The 18,091-nt window shown below is 41.6% G+C and overlaps 1 protein-coding gene across 4 annotated transcripts in view; it reads left to right on the top strand.

Moving 5' to 3' along the window:
- The window catches only part of CTDSPL (CTD small phosphatase like), a 64,582-nt gene extending 48,168 nt beyond the window's left edge, over positions 1-16,414 (top strand). For 2 of the 4 annotated variants that reach the window (XM_072327618.1, XM_072327619.1), the window contains 6 exons: positions 1,115-1,216; positions 6,510-6,566; positions 12,681-12,773; positions 14,227-14,412; positions 16,067-16,188; positions 16,259-16,414. In XM_072327618.1, coding sequence (XP_072183719.1) covers positions 1,115-1,216; positions 6,510-6,566; positions 12,681-12,773; positions 14,227-14,412; positions 16,067-16,188; positions 16,259-16,349 — 651 coding nt within the window. In that variant the 3' untranslated portion in view covers positions 16,350-16,414. Of the gene's footprint in view, positions 1-1,114; positions 1,217-6,509; positions 6,567-12,680; positions 12,774-14,226; positions 14,413-16,066 lie in introns of all 4 variants that reach the window. The other 2 variants (XM_072327621.1, XM_072327620.1) reach the window with 1 other exon arrangement.
- The last annotated feature ends 1,677 nt before the right edge of the window (positions 16,415-18,091 follow it).

The following is an 18,091-nucleotide window of genomic DNA, read 5'->3' as shown; positions in this document are numbered from 1 at the left end:
ATAAATCAGTGATTAGGGGAGAGCAATCCTTGCTGCTGGGTTGTGTGCAGTAGTATCTTACTCACTGCTGTCACTGCTCTGTGCCAAGTGGTGACCTCAGATCTCCAAAAGCACCTCTACAAAAGGCACTTGTATCCAAAAAGCACAAAGAAAGGATGGATGCATCCTTAGCAGAACAACAGCACCCAAACAGAACAGTTCGAGTGACAGCAGGAGAGTGAAGTGAGTTCTGTATCAGCTGATTTCACTTCCTTTCGGTCTTGAGCTTCTGCTTATTGATACTTCTCTGTGGAACTAGTTCTTTTGCTCCATCAAAAAGACCATCTCTAAGCCAGAAATGTTTCAGCTCCAAGAGGAAGAGCTCCACTTCTGTGCTTTCCAATAATAATCAGTCTGGAGTAATGTAACCATTGCAGGTTGGGATGTTAAATTGGGTGCTGAGCAATCAGAAGTCTATGTGACTGCATTGCTTTGAAAAGAAAGTTCTTTCTTTGTGTAAATTACTGCCATTAAGGGCAGCATATGCCGAATAGCCTGGTTTAAGAGAACTTTCTTAACTCCATGTCTAATGCATTGATTCTAAGTGCACTCCATGAGAAAGCTCTGTCAGCAGCCCTGCAAGCGTTCATGGAGGACCATGTTCATGGAGGACAAAATTACCTTCCTTCAGGGCCAGTGTCTCCACTTCGGTGTCTTTAGCGGCCAGCAGAATTTGTGTAAATGTCCATCAATGTGATGTGACCAGAAAGAATCCTGAAGGAGCAGGATAACAGCAGCAACTGAAACTGAGGCATTAGAAAGGGACGCTGGGAGAAGATGTCAGTACATCAGACGTCCCACTTCTCACTGTTGCTTTTAATTAGTGGTGGTGTTTTGCCATTTTCCTTTTGAGCGCTTTGGAGATCATTCTAAACGAGTGTTTCATTTTACAAAACAGAATAAGCTGTATGGGCATTGCATGAGCCATTGATTTCCTTATGTGTCCTTGCAACAAGCCCAGACAAATATTCAGCTTTGAGTAGTGCATTCTGGTTCTCAGTGAGTGACTACTGGCACAGCAAGTCTACCCCTTCTGTAGAGGTTTAACATTTTCTTGTTGTCTTCCTTTTTTTAGCCACCAGCTAAATACCTCCTGCCAGAACTGACAGCATCAGACTATGGGAAGAAGTGTGTGGTCATTGATTTAGATGAAACTTTAGTGCACAGTTCATTTAAGGTGAGTACATCTGAAAGTGATCTCTTGCACCTCACCTCTGCCAGTGAATGCTGTGGGAGCTGTTAAGCAGCTTAATGTGTTAACTGGTCTTGCAGGCTCTTCCAGGACACCTGGGAGTTCTCGTTGTTCCTTCAGCAATTATTCATCCTAATGTAGCTTTGAGTAGCACAGACACCACTGGTTTTTGATTCTGAGTCTGAAACACATTCTTGAAAGGTTACTGGGTTTCATGGCTTTAGCCTGTAACTATTCCAACAAGGAGCAATGTTAAACAGGTACAGAACTTGTTGCTCTTAAGTTTGGGTTCGCTTTTGATGTTTAAATGATGCCATATTCTTGGCGAATGGAAATTCAACACAGCTGTATGCTGGGTAGATGGAGTAGATCTGAAGCATCCAGCGGTCACTGTGCTCCACTGCTGGAGAATATTGCTTCATGTGTAGTGGGAAAGCAAATAACAGCCTGCTGTCCTGATCTCAGAAGTGTTTTTAAGTATTCAGCTCTCACAGCAGGAGAGCAAATAGCATTTAGCTGTTGCTGATGAGTCAGTCATTTTGTGAAGGAACTTCTGTAACCCTTCAGAATTCGGCATGTGGTGGAAGTAGTGGTGTTTTTCTATTGTTTAAATGGGTCCAAAGTTAGAATTAGAGAACTCAGTAATGCAGATAACCTAAATTGACTCAGGTATTTCTGATCAGCAAACGTCAGACATCAGTAAAACAGTAGGTTTATACTTCAGTACTGGAGAATTTTTAAGACTTCTTACTAATAGCAATCTGGAGTTAGCACTAACTTTGCAGTCGTTCAGTTTTGGTTACAATCCAGTTTTCACTGCAAGCATAAATTCAGCATTTTAATCCTGCAGTACTGAGTTGCCAGCATTTAAATATGCAAACCATAATTCATGTTGTGGTTAGAATTTGGCAACACTCTGTCTTTGTTGACTTACAGAAGACCTTATATGGAGATACTAGAACAAATATTCCTGTGCCTCCAACTGAAACTAAGATTTTTCTCTTTCTTTATTATGCCTAATGGTACACAGCGATTTGTGGTGGTGTACTGGAACCTCTTAACCTCAGTGCCAGATCCCTGTCTTCTGTACCCAGACTGAAACTGTGCCTGAGAATTGTTCAGCTGAAAGGGGAATGGAGGGACCATGCCTTCTTCATTAAGTGAGAGTCAAAAATAGGCATGGAAAGCTGAATGTAAAAGTCCAAATTTACATAGTGCTAAGCCTGATCATTGTTGTTACTTGAAATGTAAAATGTAAATTTGTTTTTTGGATGCCGTGGATAACTTGGTGCTGTGATTTATTTATTTATTTATTTTTCCAGTTCTCAAACGTAAATGAGGTTCCATTCAGGCAGTTAATATATATATTTTTAACCATTTTAAGGAAATACGTGTTTAATGGTTGACATACTGTAAATCTTTCAGGAGGATGGTTTTAAACTGAGACAGAGGACGTTTAGGTTGGATCTTAGGAGGAGGTTTTTCACCCAGAGGGTGGTGATGCACTGGAACAGGTTGCCCAAGGAGGCTGTGGATGCCCCATCCCTGCAGGCATTCAAGGCCAGGCTGGATGTGGCTCTGGGCAGCCTGGTCTGCTGGTTGGTGACCCTGCTATGTGCAGGGGGGTTGAAACTGGATGATCTTTGAGGTCCTTTTCAATCCAGGCCATTCTATGATATAATTCTACAATCTTCTTGTGTAGGGTCGAGAGTGCTTTCTCAGTGGGCTCATCTTCAAATGTCATCGTCCCATTTATATTTAATGAGTATTAAGTATTTAGGAAAAAACAGAAGATTGTTCTGCTTGGTCTTGAACACTGCTCAGTGAATATCCTGAGCTGGAAGGGACCCATAAGCATTTTCACATCCCAACTTACGGCTCCACACAGGACCACCCAAAAGAGAAAAGTAAACGTTGGAACTTTAGTTGTTGAGGGTCTGTCAGTCTGTCCAGTGCGTGGTTTGGGTTTTGCTTTCATAAAGGGTGACGCTTCATCTAAAGGAAGGTCATTGTGGCCATCAGAAATCCGATGAGTTGCCAGAAGACCAGGGGGTTTAACAGCTGTATGTACACTGCTGTACCTGGATAATTATGTACTTCTGCGGTTTCTTTTAGATGTTGTTTTCACTGAAATCTGTGCTTTACCCAGGTCCCCACTTAAAAGCCATAAGAGCGTACATAAAATTGTGATTTTGAGTACAAAAGGCTTTATTTAAAACACGCAGCGTTGTAGAATTCATAATTCTGTTATGAAACGGGCTTCATATTTCAAATGCAGATAATTGTGTTGGATTTTTTCTAACACAGCCAGAGATGCAGGGTATTTAAAGTACTATTTATGAAAGCAGCAACATCTGAAGAAGGGTAACTCATCTTTTTATGCCTCTGAATATTTGTGAAGCTTCAGGAGAAGGTATTTGTCTTTTATGTTAAATGCATACTAAAGGAAAAAGTTTGAGGTGCTTTGGCAAGAGTAAAAAAGGAACAGATAGACATTATCGTTATCATTCCCATCATAAAACAATAATAGAAGTAAAAAACGGTAAATTATTAAATCAAGAAGATGTAAATATTGTCTTGTGTAAAATAAATTAAACCACATGCAAGTCTGGAATGTGGTCGTATTCAAAACTGGCTGTGAAACTTTTCTGCTTTTTCTTTTTTAACGTTGTGAAAACTTTGAAGTTTTTCATTAAGTGGAGGCAGTTTTCAGAAGTTCTTATTGGAAATGCTTTGTCTTCTTGCTCAGTCTCTCTGCGGTTCCCTCTTGGCATGTAAATGCTTCATGTGTGCAACCCCAGAAGCCTTTAGCCAGCCAGCTCTGCAGACATTGCTCCTGCCTTCCCATCGTGATGAAGCACAGAACCCCAGTCCACAGAACTCCCTTCCTCATTGCCTGTGCCAACACCACAGCTATGTGGTACCTCAGATACAAGTGGGGGAAGCACGTAGCTAGTTTTAGAGTAATTTGGTTAGTGTTGCAAAGTCTTGAGGGTGAGTTTTATTGGTTAGCAAGGACTAAGTTGTCTAAACATAATGTGGTTTACTCTGACATCTGGTTGCTGCCGGTCCTGTTGGTAAGAAAGGTCAATTATAGCTGTGCTTTTTTTATTATCAGTGGGCTTCAAAACTTTGCAACTCGCAGTGGCCTATTCTTTCTCTGCTGGTACAGAATGCTTGTCTTGCTGCAGGGAATCATGCATATAAAAGTGATGCAAGTGTGTGCACATCTCTTCAAAGTATGCTCAGAGCTGGCAACCACTTGAGAACTGGTGGCTGAGTCTTATTGAGAGTTCATTTGGTTTTCTTTCAAGGTGAAGCTTTGGAACATTTGTGTACCTGTTCTCTTTGCTATTAGAGAGGCTGCAGAGCAGTATAGAATCACGGAATCATTAGGGTTGGAAAAGACCTCTAAGATTTCCATGTCCAACCATCATCCCACCCCCACCATTCCCACAGATCACATCCCTCTGTGCCACATCTCCATGGTTTTGAACACATCCAGCTATGGTGACCCCACCACCTCCCTGGCAGCCTGTGCCACTGTATCACTACTCCTTCTAAGAAGAATTTCTTCCTAGTATCCAACCTGAGTGTCCTTGGCACAACTTAAGGTCATCACCTCTTGTCCTTCTGTGGCTGAGGGACTTCATGCAGGTAACAGCTGGAGCCTCCCCTGTGTCAAAGGCGGAGAGGTTGGTATCTAGATGTTTGCTTGTTAGAAGCCACATACAGATGTAGATTTGGTCTTAAAGAATTTGAAGCTCTCTTCAGCTCCTCATGGCACAGCATCATCAGCAGAATTGGGCTCTCCAGCTCTGGCCACTGTGGATGTTTGGTTGTTGATAGTGGTTTACCGGTAGGGGTCCTTTGTGGAGCCAGCAGTTGGACTCAGTGATCCCTACAGGTCCCATCCAGCTCAGGGTATTCTGTCATTTTCTATCCCATGCAGCACTAGCAGAAGTCAGAGCAGACCAGCCTTACTGAGAGTGAACGTTGTGCTACGTATAAATTCTTATGGCTGTCATTTAACAGTGGAATGAGAATCTCCTTTCTGCAGTGAAAGGCATCAAGGTTAAATTTTAGGTTAATGGTACAGGATTCCCTTCCATTTTCATTTGAGCATCCTTTAAGACTCACTAGAGTGTGAGTTCGTAGCTTTTTTCCTCAGCTGCTTCTTTGTCACTCCTCAGCACCCTGAATGATTCTGCAGGGGCTCTTTTGAGATTCCCCAGTTCTGCAGGGCCACCCTCATTTGCGCTACTTAAGCCTTGATCCAGAAAGCCAGGAGGGAAGGGAGTGCAAGAGCTGAGTGAGGCTGTTCTCCAGTATAAACTCAGCAGTGCCTTTCCTGTTCCCAGCCAGACTGCTCCCAGCGTTTGTTTCAGGCTGTTACCATGAAGCACACTGTTAATCAGCCCAATTAAACAGGGCTCAGCAGCTTGCTCCTTCAGCTCTTTCCAAGCTGTGGGTTACAGACTTCAGCAGGATGCATTTACATGACGTTTGTTATCACAAACGTAACTGCATGAGCCATACCAAAAGTTTCTACCCATTTGATGTCCTTTTATACTAGTACATATTATTAGCTGTGTGTTCCCCAATTACCACCGCTGTCTAGCTAATGTTAGTCTCCGTGCTCTTAAACTGAGAGTACGTATCTCTGCTTTCTGAAGTCATTTTCCTAGACTTTAAGAAATGAGATGTATCCAGCAGGTTAGAAAAATGGATTCAGGGACATGGGTAGGGTGTGTGCCTGCTCTTCCCTTCAGGTTTGAAATGCTGTTTTGCATGATTAATCCAATTGGCATAGCACGTTTTTCAGGTATCGCATCTTAAGAATCACTTTAACTGTATGACTGAAGTCTTTTCCTTCCTGTAGCTCCTGATTCAAATGACTCGTTTAGGTTTCACTTTTACCACTGCCTTTCTTTTTCAATGAATTACTAATTGATGACCTAGAATATGTGGGATTTCAAATAACAGAATTTCTTTGTGATCATCCACACAGGCTTGATGAATGAGTTACCCAAAGAGGTATTTATCCTGGTGAACATGCTCAGCAGTAGTGGGGATCACACAAGTAGTGAAGCTTATGGCACTGTATAAAGCTTAAAAATAGAAGAGAGTTTGGAACCCACACGCAGGGTAGATCAGTGTAACCAGTGATGCTTACAAACTTATTCCTGAGAATTAAGTGTACGTTTATGGCCTCTGATGTTTTCCCTCTGGCGATATTATTTTTAAAGTTGATTGATTTCCTTGTCATCCTTTCCAGCCAATCAGCAATGCTGATTTCATCGTTCCCGTTGAAATCGATGGAACCATACATCAGGTAAGCACTGTTGTTCACTTAACGTTGCTTTGGTAGTGCAGCTGTCTGCAGTGTCCCAGAGCATTGCCTTTCTGTTTGCTGCTGTATTTGCAGCAACTTGGGTTTTTTGCAGCATTCCTATTAGAACAGGTACGTAGCTTCTGCCTGCGAGTCTCCGTTGTAACTTTTTCCAGTTCTTTAGAACATCCTTCTCATCCCTTCCCATAATTAACTTCAGTTCCTCTGATGAGAGCTCTTAGAACTGCAGCATCTTTAAAGGGGCTAGGTAAAACCCAAAGACCAGTCTCTTGTTCTTTAAGACCTACAGTTAAGACTCTGAAATTGCTTTTAGTAAATGCATAACACACCTCATATGGAAATCAGTCCCCTCCACGTACCTTAGTTGGGTGTCTTTAACCAGCAGCCATTGCTGAAAGCCTTGAATGAAGTAATGTACAGTACTGTAAGTGAAGTCGAGCCTTTCTGATAAATAAAGCTTGCAAAGCGTTTGAAGCAGACTTCGTTGAGTTGTTATAAGTTAAAGATGATGCACTTATTGAGTTGCAAATCTCTGCATATGATTCAGTTGAGATTTTAAATACTTAGATTTCTGAAACGCAGTCTTTTTGTAGAGATTATTTTGTATTTGGACAAATAGGATCGTATTTTTAGCTTGCGGCAATTGATAGATGATAAAGTTAACTCGTCATTTTGATTTCCTCTTATGAAAACCATCTGTGTAACTGTCACTCTCAACATAATGACTGAATCATTCCGTGGACTGAAATGGATTGTAAAAGCAATTGTTGCTTCTGTGCTGTGCCTGTTTTGTGTAGAGAAAAATCAATAGTTCGGGTGCTTTAACCTGTGATGTTCACTAGAACAAATGTGTCTGTGATGGTTTGTGTTGCAGCAGTGCCTGTCCTCATTTGGTTTGTGCTTGGTGCTGTAATGGTGACATTATTTTTTTCTCCTAAAGCTTTCTAGAATGCTTTTGAAAGGGAATAAAATAGGTTGCCTAACAACCTATTTGCAACGAAACTACCAAAGACTGTGCTTTACTGTCAAGCACTCCAAAAGCTTTTCCACTCCTCGCTGCCAACATTCACCAAATGTAACACAGTTAGACGAGGTGAAAAAACAAACGTGGGAATTTTTCTTAATATTTAAAGGTATAGTTGGGAACAGGTCGAGGGAAGTGGGTTTGTTCGTACCCTAAACTTGAAGGGTACTAAGGATGCTCTTGACAGTAGGTCAAGTTAAGTCAGTTTCTGGATGTGCCTCACTGGAGACCTCCTGTGTGAGTTGCAGGAATCGTTTAATCTGAGTGAACTTCCAAGTTCTCAATCTCTAAAACTGGTGAAACATCTCAGTCAGAGCTGGTGGTTAAATGGGTTTAATGATAGGGAATTTGTGATTCTTGAGGTAAAGGTGATTTTTCTGTCTGAATTTGTCATCTTTACCGTCTTCTCAAGGGATTTATCTATTCAAAGGTGAAGGAAAATAGTTTTATCTATTTAAAATGCCATGGGATGTGTGAGTGGTGGAGCCGTGCCATCAGTAGCATGTCCTATCTGCCTTAGGTAGAACCCCCACGGAACACAAATGGAGAACAAGCTTTCAGAAGTGCCCATTTGGAAAGAAATTTGACTCGGGTTTTCTTCAGATCTGATATACCAGAGTTACTTTCACATGGTGAATTTGTGTTTGCCTTCGTGTTGCTGTACGCTTCCTGACTTTCATAATGATTTATCTAACAGGTTTTGTTTATGGTACATATTGTATTCTTTATTGTTTTGCAGCAAAATCATTCAAAAAGACTTATCTTGATTTTGGGTGTTTTTATCCCTGTCTCCTGTGTAATCCAGAGATTACACAGAGAAGCTTTTACTCTCCTACAGAAAGGTCCATTGGATCGTTGTCTTGGGTAAACCAGCTTGCTTAGATTAAAGGAAATAGCTTTTCTGAACCCTCCTTGGCCCTCTTTATCATAGAATCCTAGAATCATAGGATGGCCTGGGTTGAAAAGGACCACATTGATCATCCAGTTCCAACCCCCTGCTATGCGCAGGGTCGCCAACCACCAGCCCAGGCCACCCAGAGCCACATCCAGCCTGGCCTTGAATGCCTCCAGGGATGGGGCATCCACAGCCTCCATCTCTTGTTAGAAAGGATTTGCCATTTGATTTTACAAGGAAATAACTGATGTGAAGGACCTGTCGTTCCCGCTGTTGGAGGTGTTCAGATGCCTGCAGAGGCTGCAAGCTTGTGTTCCTGGACATGAACTCCCCACATTGTGTTGGAAATTATGGCACAAGTTTAAAAAGCAAAAATTAACACAAACTGACATTATTTTGGCCAGATCTCTTAATTTCTTTTTGGTTCTCTGAATAAAAGGAAATCAGAGCTGGTCCCATATTTTGCCAGATTATAAGTGAGAAACTGTGGGAACTGCAGTAGAATGTGTTGCAACTGAGACACGAGTGCTCTTCAGAGTGAGTTCATTGAGGGTGAAAGTAGTGGTTGGAGAAAAGATGTTCAACCTGTTTGGTACCCTGACAGAACTTCTGCAGGAGCATGTTCTCTCTCCTTGAGCGTGCTGCCCATTTGTAGTATCATAGAGAATCATTAAGATTGGAAAAGACCTCCAAGGTCATCTGGTCCAACCATCAGCCCATCACCACCATGACCATTAAACCGTGTCTACCACTGCACCACTTCCCAACCCGTCCTACTGTGTTTCAGTTTGGTGTCACCTGCAGTTTTGCTCCTGAATGTAACTTGTTTATTGATTGCAACTGTATTTTAAGCGGTTTTTGTATCAGTAAATAATTGCTTGGTATTCACTGTTGAAAGATAAAGAGATGTTTAGGGAGTCTGCTATGAACGTAATGTACAAAGTATTTTTTAATGGTGGGAGCAAATGCCATTCAAATAATATACTTTTTTTTTCTCTGACGACCAAAACCCCTTAATTCTGTTACGGAAGGCTGTCACCTGGTTCAAGTAATCCAGGATAGGCTGTATCCATTCCTGCTGGCCTATTCTTGGTTACTTGCACTGGGAGGCAGCCACAGCGCTGCAAGTCAGGAAGACAAGGCTGGAAGACGCCGAACTGGGATGGCAAGGCTGGAGGATGCCAAACTGGGAAGATGAGGCTGGAGGACATGTATTATTTTCCCTGTGAGGAGAAAATATAGAAGCTGGAGGTGTCACAGGCGGAATTATTTGTCATTACTTAAAGATTGTGTGATTCTGAAGTTCATTCTGTAATGCAGTTCTGTCTCTTTTGGTTTGCGAATGCTAAATCTTCTTAGGTTAGGACTGCTTTGAGGTATAGAAACTGTATGTGGAAGTATGAAACACTTGAAAACAGTTGAAGATGGTTCTTCATGCGTTGCCATTAGCAGCTGTAAATCCAGAATCCTGTGAAAACATGCCTAGTGCCTGATCCATCCCTCGGCATTTAGAAGGAAGGTTCATAGAAAGTGACTGTATTCCTTTAAATTCTTACCGTGCTTAGAAAGATATTAGCAAGCATACAGTACAGGAAAAAAATGGGGGTTTTGTTAATGCCTGGAAAGGCAGTGTGTAAATCTCTGCAAAATGCCAGGAGCCGGTTAGTCTAGAGACTCAAACTGAAGCCATCAGGCAGCAGAGGGAAAAGCCAAGCCACAAATAACCACGCTGCATTGAGATTCAAGTCCAGCAGCTGACAGAGTAAAGGGAAAAAATTCCAAGTGAGGAGGAAGAGGAGAAAAGAGCCTCACTGTCGGCCTAAGAAAGCTTTTTATGTGAAGTAGACCAAAGAGATTTTGTAGCCCAGGATACGAGTACGCTTGCAGTTGCTTCCAGGATCTAACTGGGACTTCTCAAAGCAATTTCAAGGGGAATATCCATCCAGAGTATGAACAAATGTTGCTCTGGAGAAAATGAGTCTTGCTTTAAAAGAAAGGGATGAAGTTGCTGGGGCCCTTTGGAGGGAGGAAACGTAGTGAGACCTCCTCTGACAAGGACACAAACAGAGTAGTATGTATAACTAACGAGGCACTTAAACAAGGGGCGAATCTGTCGGACTGGGTCTAGTTGGTAACATGGAAGGGAAGGTGAGGTGTGGGAGGGTGAGGATGTCCTGTGTTTGATCTGAAGAGCAAAACAGACAATGCAACCTAAACATACTGTGTATCTGCAGCTCCTATTGAGCGTCTGCTGCTGTGTGACTACAGGAGAGCTGCATGTTGCAAAGAGTGCATTTTCCAATCATGCACTTACATAAGCACTCCTGCATGCAAGGCTGTGCCTGTCAGGTTGGTGCTGCAGGCTCCCAATGTGGCAGAGATGGGTTTTGTGCAAGCAGCAGCGTCCATATCCTTGGCTTGGAGTTTGGGTTTGCATTCCAAGAGGGAATTCTTTGCCAGTACAGGCTTAAATAAAGATGGAGAGGAAAGGAGATTGCTGCTGCAGCTGAAAACACACGGTTTTAAAAGGGAAATTAATACTAAATTCCATCACTTACTGTCTAATATTTATTTTAAGACCCTGGGGTGTCTATTTGTGCTCTCTAAACTAAGTTTAGGTGTACAATTTCAGGTTGAAAAATGAAGAACTTTGTTATGAAGTGTATAGAGTTAATGAGCAACTTTTGTCCTGCTGTCTTTTCTCTTACAACTTGCAAGTCAGGTGGCTTTCTTTCTGGGTACCCAAATGCAGAGTGACTGTAGCTGCAAAGGAAATACTGCAGAGCCACTTCGTATAGTGGGACTGAAGTGAAGAATTAATTGCAGTGTTAGAGGAGAGGAAGTTAGTTGGTATACGCGTAGTGAAATACAGGAAACCTTGCTGTAATTACCTGGAAAGAGCAGTGTGACAGTGCAGCTATCAAGTGTCTTCAGTTCATAACATGACACCATTGATCTGTTGGGTGCTGCATTGATCTGCATGATCAATTTTGGCCACATTGTAGTTCGATTGCATTGCTTATATCTGAACTGTAGTTTAGTTAGACTTAATAAAAAGCACTTAGCATTAAGGCTTGGTTTGCTTTCTGTGAGCCATTTGCCACCTGAAGCAAAGTGGGAAAGTAATTAACATTTCTGCTTTCGTCATGAAGGTACAGCTCCATCATCTCAGCCTTTAATAAAACTTGGCTGTCAGATTTAGGTGTTACCAATTTCAGATCCCTCTTATGCAACTTTCATTCCTTTGCTAGAGGCTCTCGTTGTTGCACATAAGCTCGAGCTGCCATTTCCATATTCTTCTCCTGCAGGCTTTTACCTTTTTGTTCCTATGAATGTAGAAAATACATGCAGTTAATCTAGTTGTCCTGCACACCAAAGGAATAACTCCTGAAATCACATCAGGCTTGCAGTTCTGCTTAAATCCAGTTACATGCCAGGCTTTTCCATTTGAAGTTTCTAGCAGTAGGAGTTATTTGCCAAATGAAGAAGATAAGGTGCTGCTGGTGTTTTCTCTCCAGCTTTTAATCTAACCCCAAACAAGGTAGATAAATATTTTTTCACGCAGCTTTTCTTCTTTGGCTTCCCAGTGCATTACAGTCTAGTTACAGGCTTTCTGCACAGCAATTACCTTATCGTGCTGTTCTCCAGGATCACAAATCATTTTGCTTGCTCTGAAAAGATGAGCAAGGAGGTTCTAATCTTTATCAATCTGATGACTGGCAGTAGGCAGCCAGACTACCTGGATCCGTGTCAGTGCCAGAAGGCTGTGCTGCATTGCTGAACTCAGTCTGCTCCAAAGCAGGATCCCAACAATTCGCCTTCTCTATGGCATGGTGACTGTAGGAGATGGTACAGACTCTGCTGAGAGGTCCAAATCCTCATTTCCTGAAAGCCCTACCTTCTTTCCGTGCTTTTAGTGAGGTTTTTGGGAAGCATCACCACAGGTGATGCACAGTACTTGCAGTTGCATAATCAGAATTGGTCTTTGCAGCCCATGCATTCAGATAGTTCCTTACTGAATGTGTTTTTATTGTGGATACCTTTTGTTTTATCACTGAGCACTTGCATGCTAACTTTTCTTTCTTCAGGTGTTGGGATTACAGTGGTGGGTTGGGGTTTTTTTTGCCTTCCTTTTACCTTAAACACCACTTGGCCTAAACAGTTGTTGTCATTCCAGGTGTATGTATTGAAACGACCACATGTGGATGAATTTCTTCAAAGGATGGGAGAGCTCTTTGAATGTGTCCTCTTCACAGCAAGTCTAGCCAAGGTTTGTTCCTCTCTTCATCCCATTAACCCACATGATGCTGGACTTTGGGTTGGCTTTTGTATGGATAATTATTTCCACAGCTTGGCACTATCTTAATTTTTCCCCTTCTTTTCTGCTTCTTTGTCTGACAGTGTGTACTTTGTCTGCTAGTGTGTGGGTAAGTGTTCCCATGGTGACGCTATCACATATGGGCTTGGCTCATCATGTAGCCTCCATGCATTGCTCATAATGCCAATATGAAAGGCTTGCAAGTTACCATGGTTATAGTGAGAAATTAGAACAAGTAGCGGGCGAGTGCAGCAGTATATTAAAGCTGGGCACGAAATAAAATACACTGTATTTAAACACTACCCTCACGATCAAACAGTGACTCAGAAATTTATTGCGCATGAAGAATTTGGATGGTGTTTTTTGTCCTGTCAAGGTGCAATTGCAATCTGCTCTTAGGAAATCAGACATTTTGTTTAAAGCTTGAAATAAACCAACAGGAGTATTTTGTGCCCTGTGGTAGCAGTAGTGCCTTGTAGGTAGTGTTGTGGTAGACACTGCAGTAGTGGACACATCAAATGCAATTCTTCCTCAGTATTGTGTTTGTGATGTCTTGTTTATAAAGCTGTGTTTGTTATCTTTTAATAATATGTTAGCAGAGTAAGCTTTTACTCCAGTATGTCATTGAGATTGGTGGAAGGAGAAAGGACCCTGTGTGATCTCCCATAGTGCCTTATCAGAGGGTTCATCCCTGTGCTCCGTCTGCCACATTCTGTTCAATCACTTCACTTTCTTATTTACATGGGTGTTTTTTCTTGGATAGTTGTATCAACTATTGGATCCTAAGTTGTGCCTCACTTCAGCTATCACCTCGTGTATGAAATGGTACACATTTGAATTACTGACCTTGGGAGAGTTTACCAAATACTGCACGCAAGCTTAATGACACCTTTTGTCTGCTCTTTTACGGCCCAGTTATGCAATTTGGTCATCTTGGAGCTCATTCTATGCCTCATTGTTTGGAAAAGCTGCATCTGGCTGAGGTGATTGCATTGCAGTTTGTCTTCAGAGGGCACGTGGAAATGAATCAGCTGGGGAAATGGCTTCCTATTGATTTTCTGTTAGTGTTCATTGGTTTTATGGTAATATTCGTTGAGATCTCTGGGTCCTCCAGCTTCTGAGTGTAAAAGGGGAACTGTAAGATGACCCTAAGAATAAAACACAATCACAGAAATCGTTAGGGTGCAAGTTAGCTTTCTTCTGAAAGATAACAGTTCAACTTTTGCTTTATCTCTCTATTAATCCCTTCAGCTTTGCAGGGTTGTCAGGCAATTAACAAGGAGCAGGGAAGGAAAAGAGGAAAAAGCATTTTATCTGAAATTGTTCTTGTCTTCCTTCTTTATAGCTCTGTGAATTAACCTTAGCTATGCATCGCTAACTGGGTTTTCTACTTTCTTTTTTCAAGTATGCAGACCCAGTGGCCGACTTACTGGATCGCTGGGGTGTGTTCAGGGCAAGGCTATTTAGAGAATCCTGTGTTTTCCATCGGGGAAATTACGTGAAGGATCTGAGTCGGCTGGGACGTGAGCTGAGTAAAGTTATCATAGTGGATAATTCTCCTGCATCTTACATCTTCCATCCTGAAAATGCAGTAAGTACTCTTATTCCAGCACCCAAGCGTAGCTTTGTCTTTCTGGTCCGTTCCCAGACCTTCTTGATTTGGCAAAATGCACTTTCAGAACGCTAACATGTCTTGTTTCTGCATCTTCTTAGGCTGCAGGTAAGTTCTAGTGAAGGGCTGTGGCAAATAGATCTTGACAGCGTGTCACAGTCACGACTGCTCATCTGCTTCCAGTTTTAGCTTTTGGCATGAAGTCCCATCAGTTTTGAGAAATACCGAGCAGTGCAGAACCTGCATAACTCACCAAGCTCTAAATTAAAGTCAAGTTGCCCTTAGTGTCTTTCTTGTCCTTTGGAGCGGTGCCTCTAGTAAGGACAGCTTACTTCAACTGCTCCTGGTACTCATCGTCTTTCATTGTGGGAAAGAAATTGTTTTATTAGGAAAAAAAAATAATAATGTTGTTCTGATTGCTGTCTGCATTCTGAATTCATGGATAAGGGGAAGAAAAATATCTAGGTCCTGTTGTTTTACATTTGTAAGCGTTTTTGTGACAGCTCGCTTTGCGGTTGGAGATGTCAATCAGCAAGTTCATCAGGTGTCAGAAATAAGGATAAAAGTCAGGCAGCGGATCTTAAAGGAGAAATAAACAGCAGCAGTGCATGTTCTCACAGAGTGATTCGGCTCCAGAAGCTGTGATGGAATGGTCTGGCATTGGCTCCTTTTATTGCTGCTGTTGGTACAGATGTGTTTTGTCACTGCCTGGACAGCAAGCTGGAACTTCCCTTATATCTATTGGCTCGTAAACAACCGGGCCGTGTCACATTTCTTTGATGATTTTAGGCTGCCTTTTCTGCGAGCTGTTAAAATTAGTGTAGGAAGCTTTTATCAGGGACGGCCTTTTGCATGGTTCTGCCTTCCCAGTTAGCATTCTTTTTGTATGAACTTCTTTTTCTTACCACAATAAGCTTTTAAATTCACATCTTAATACCGTGCTGCCCTGAATCATTAGGCGAAAACGTGGGGTTTTTTTCTGGTTGGTGCCACACGTGGTTTAAAGTTGCTATTTATAATAACCAGGAGCTGTAAGTCTAATTTATGTTCACGGTTAAAATTAAAAACCTCATCCAGATCGTCATTTGGTATCTTGGAGCTCAGTGCCAAGAAAATAATGAGCTGTAGAAATTTGGGAGGTGAAATTAAAGACTGTCAGAATGGTTTAATCATATATAGGAAAGTGCTGCTAGCTGACTGATAGCTGAGGCTCTGCAGAAACCAAAGCCTGCAACTTAGATCCAAGATAGTCTTTAGAAGACCTCAGTATTCTCCCGCAGTAAAGATGCACACAACTCCTTTCCCAAATCCAGCCCACATTTAAGGTTCAGATGTTACTAGATGCATTATTTTCTGAACCCACTTCCAAGGTGTTTTGACTTTTAATTGGAGGGAACTGTTCAAGTATCTGCTGTTCACAGTTTTCCCCCTTAGCCTCATGTGCCAGAGGAAGCTGTTGCTGCATGCCTGTGTTCAGTGACTCACACTGATAATACTGAGAGGGAAAGAAAAGACTTGCTCGTAAATAGGTGGGCTATCATTGCAGCTATATAAGCTACATCTACGCAGGCAAAGCTCGCTCGCTTCCTTCACATCAAGAAGTCTTCATAGCGCTGTTGGTTCTCTGTTTCAGGTGCCTGTGCAGTCCTGGTTTGATGACATGACAGACACAGAGCTGCTAGATCTTATTCCTTTCTTTGAAGGACTAAGCAAAGAGGAAGAAGTTTACAGTATGCTTCATAAACTCTGCAACAGGTAGCCCTTAACTTTGACTGACTTGTGCTACTAGGTTGCAGTTGCTAGAGGATGTCTCCATCTTTTTCAGCTCTTTCAAATGTAAGCTTTGGGGAGGTCACTCCTGTCAGAAGTGCTACTCTCGATCTTCCTGTTACATTGGACACAAAGGACAATCATGAGTGATGCTATTAAGCCTTCAGAAGCCTGACTCCTAAGGTCACGTGTTCAGACTACTTTTTTTTTTTTTAAAGGAAAAAAAAAAAGAAAAAAAAAGAAAAAAAAATGGGAAAAAAAAAAAAAAGCTATTTTAAGTGGGACTCTTTTAATGAATTTCATAAATGGACATCTTTTACTGGATCAGCTTTTCTTAAAACATGCCAAAAAAAGAAGCTTGTATTTCAGCAGTTGAATTTCTCTCCCTTTTCTTCCCCTCCCACTATGCAGACAATTTTACCCCCCTGCTTAGAGCAGTTGACCTGACTCTGAATTTTTTCTTACAGAATGAAGTGCCTTTTTGAATGTTATTTTAAGATAAAAATTCATTTTTGTATAAGACTTATTTCCAGACATCTTTTAGTCTTGTATTGTCTAAATGCTTTAAAAGGTAAAAAAGGAAAAAAAAAAATAAGAAAAAAAAAATTTATAGAGCACTGTAATATATAACAAAGGAAAAAAAGTTAAAAACAAAGATGCTGGGTTCCTGTCTCCACGCTGACATTAAGTTGTACTGCGTTTTGTCATGCTCAGAAGGTTTAAGTGTTTGTGGGAGGGGGTGATTTGGGTCACTGATGCGGTTTATGGATACAGCTTTGAACATATCTGCAGTTGTTTTGAGTATTAGGGAGTGACGGAAGTGAGAAAATAGGGTGACAAATAGATCCGAAGCACCTTTAATTCTAGACAGATGAATTTCTGTTGTCTCTGCTTACGCACAACTGTCATGCCTCTCATCTTTTGGAAAATGATTATCTTGGGAGAACGGGGAGGAGATCTATTTATTAGTTCAAAATTCTTTCCTTCAAAAGAGACCCCTCTGGGTAAGCTGGATCTGTATGGAGCTGTTTCGGAGTACTTTTCTTTCTTTTAATTGCTGCTACTGTATACTCACCAAATGGAGTTGACCATCGGCTGTTATACTGTTTTTGCCACTGTGCCTGTGCTATGAAACATTTTCTGTAAGCTGCAAACTTGGGCAATAAATAAAACGCAGGCTTCGTAACCCCTTACATAAGTATTAATCCTATGGTATTCCAGAGATACCAGAGAACTCAGTAAAAGGTGACCTGCAAAGGAAATTTTATTAATCTTCGTATTATTTGTGTCAGTTTAGATGAAATCTTCTTTTTTTATTGGTATATAAAGAAGCAAAGAAGTATTTTTCCCTTATCTGATTCGTATTTCTTCTTTTCCAAGGTACAGGCAGGGAGCTATGTCAGGTCTTCCCAGAAGGGCAGAATAACCAGCCTAGATTGTCTCCACAGTGCTCCTCTGCTTTGGGGCTGTTTAAATCTCACTCTGAAGCTGGAGTTCTGCTTAGCGTCTGTTCCTCTCAAGTGTCATCGGTACACTGGGATAACTTTGAAACTATTTTAAGCCCTTTGAAGGAAAATGCACTTATTATTTGTTTTCCTTTCCAGCGTCACCTTTTAACTTAATTATTTTCCGCACCTGAAATCTACACACGTAAGATTTGCAGCTACATTTGGTTGCCGTCAAAGAAAACCAAATGAGAGGAGATGGTGCTTCTAATTAGCATAGCGCTACGTTCTGAGCAGCGGATCCCCCTTGGCCTTTCCCTTTCTTCTTGAAAAGTCTTGACAGACTTGGAGGGGAAAAAGAAACAAAAGCAAAAGCGATGGACTCACATCCTTGTCTAACCCATTGGTGAAGCAGCTTAAGGAATCCATTCATAGAAGGGCAG

Source organism: Excalfactoria chinensis, chromosome 2, assembly GCF_039878825.1.
Source record: "Excalfactoria chinensis isolate bCotChi1 chromosome 2, bCotChi1.hap2, whole genome shotgun sequence".
NCBI lineage: Eukaryota > Metazoa > Chordata > Aves > Galliformes > Phasianidae > Excalfactoria > Excalfactoria chinensis.
Note: the sequence above shows the minus strand (reverse complement) of the source record. Positions and strands in the feature narration are given on the sequence as shown.